A 1,411-nucleotide genomic window follows, 5' to 3' on the forward strand; every position below is an offset into this window, starting at 1 on the left:
CTTTTTATTTGTGCCAGTGATCACTTCTACCACTACTGATGACTTCTGGCTTTACAGTAGTTCTCAGTTTAATTCATTCGCACCAAAACAACCACACAACCACAACTTTTCCAGCCTACCTCTTGCTAAACTTTCTCTCTAACTCTCCTCTCTCCTTTTCTTCTTCTTCATCTCTCCGTCACTCACCTGTGTCTGCAGTGTCGTCTCAGTTTTGGAACCAGCTGATGAAGTAGGTGCAGACGCCGTGGAAGCTCTTCCAGCAGTACTCGGAGGCGATGCGGGATGCTTTGGAGTCGGGCTGCTCTGTGGGACGAGTAGTGGTCTTCCCAGGCTTGGGGGTAGTTTTCTTCTGGGGGACCCTGCCTGGCTGGGGCTTGGCGGGCTGCGGCTGGGGCTTGACAGGTTTGGGAGTAGTGGCGGGCTTGGCCGGGGCCGGCACCACCGGTTTACGCTGCTCCTGGACGGGCTTGGAGGGCTTGGGGGTGGTGGTCTTGGGCCAGGAGGCCAGGAAGGTCATCTGGGCCTCGTCGGGGTATTTCTTACACATCGATGGGCGGTAGATTTTGGGTCCCTGGCAAGCGTGGCTCAGCTTCCTCATGTCCCACATCATCTGGGTGAAGTAGTGGCGAGGGTTGAGGTTGTAGGCGCGGCACAGGTTAGGTTTGCCCTGGAAGTCGCAGTAGTAGGAGCGTCCTGGGGTCTGGCCCTGGCTCGGACCTTTGCAGGAGACACGCAGGCGAGTATAGTCCCCGGCTCCAGACACCACCATGGTACAGGAGTCTTTGGTCTTGGTGCTGAATCTGATGGGCTCATCCCAGACACTGCGTTGCTGCTGCTGCTGCTGCTGCTGCTGCTGCTGCTGCCTGTTGTCGTTGCTGCTGTTGTTGGTCTGAGCGTTTGTCACAAAGACAGTCGCTGCCAGGAACAACAGCACTCTCATCCTGGCTCTCATGGCGGCGTTAGGTGTGTTGGTGATGTATGGATGAGGGTGTGGGATGATGTGTTCGCACAGAGGGTTAAGGTGTGCAAGGGTAGAAAGCATCTGAGTGCGACTTTATAAGGCTGAAGCTCACAAAGAAGGTATTATTCAGGTGAGCTGAAGGGCTCAAACCCCTCCTCCAGCACTGACCCCCTCCCACACACACACACACACACACACACACACACAGCGACCACATGAGGCTTGTGTGGTATGTTCAAAACTAAAAAAGTGATGGGTGAGAAGGATGGAAGGAGGGGGAGAACATAAACTGAGGGAGGAAGAAGAGGGGAAGCAGTCTGTGGGAGCCGAGGGGGGAAGGAGAGTAAGAGGGCTGAAGGACGGCACACACATGAAGCCAAATATTGTAAAAAAGAGTTGCGAGACATTATATAATCTCACATAGGAGGTTCTTTGACTATTGATGATGGG

At 54.1% G+C, this 1,411-nt stretch overlaps 1 protein-coding gene across 1 annotated transcript; it reads right to left on the reverse strand.

The window, feature by feature from the left end:
• Window positions 1-200: 200 nt before the first annotated feature.
• fgfbp2b (fibroblast growth factor binding protein 2b) lies at window positions 201-952 on the reverse strand. The gene has a single exon (XM_070925886.1). The coding sequence runs from the start codon at window positions 950-952 to the stop codon at window positions 206-208; it is 747 nt and encodes a 248-aa protein (XP_070781987.1). The 3' UTR covers window positions 201-205.
• Between the last annotated feature and the right edge of the window lie 459 nt (window positions 953-1,411).

The sequence above is a fragment of the Enoplosus armatus genome, chromosome 2 (genome assembly GCF_043641665.1).
Source record: "Enoplosus armatus isolate fEnoArm2 chromosome 2, fEnoArm2.hap1, whole genome shotgun sequence".
Lineage (NCBI taxonomy): Eukaryota > Metazoa > Chordata > Actinopteri > Centrarchiformes > Enoplosidae > Enoplosus > Enoplosus armatus.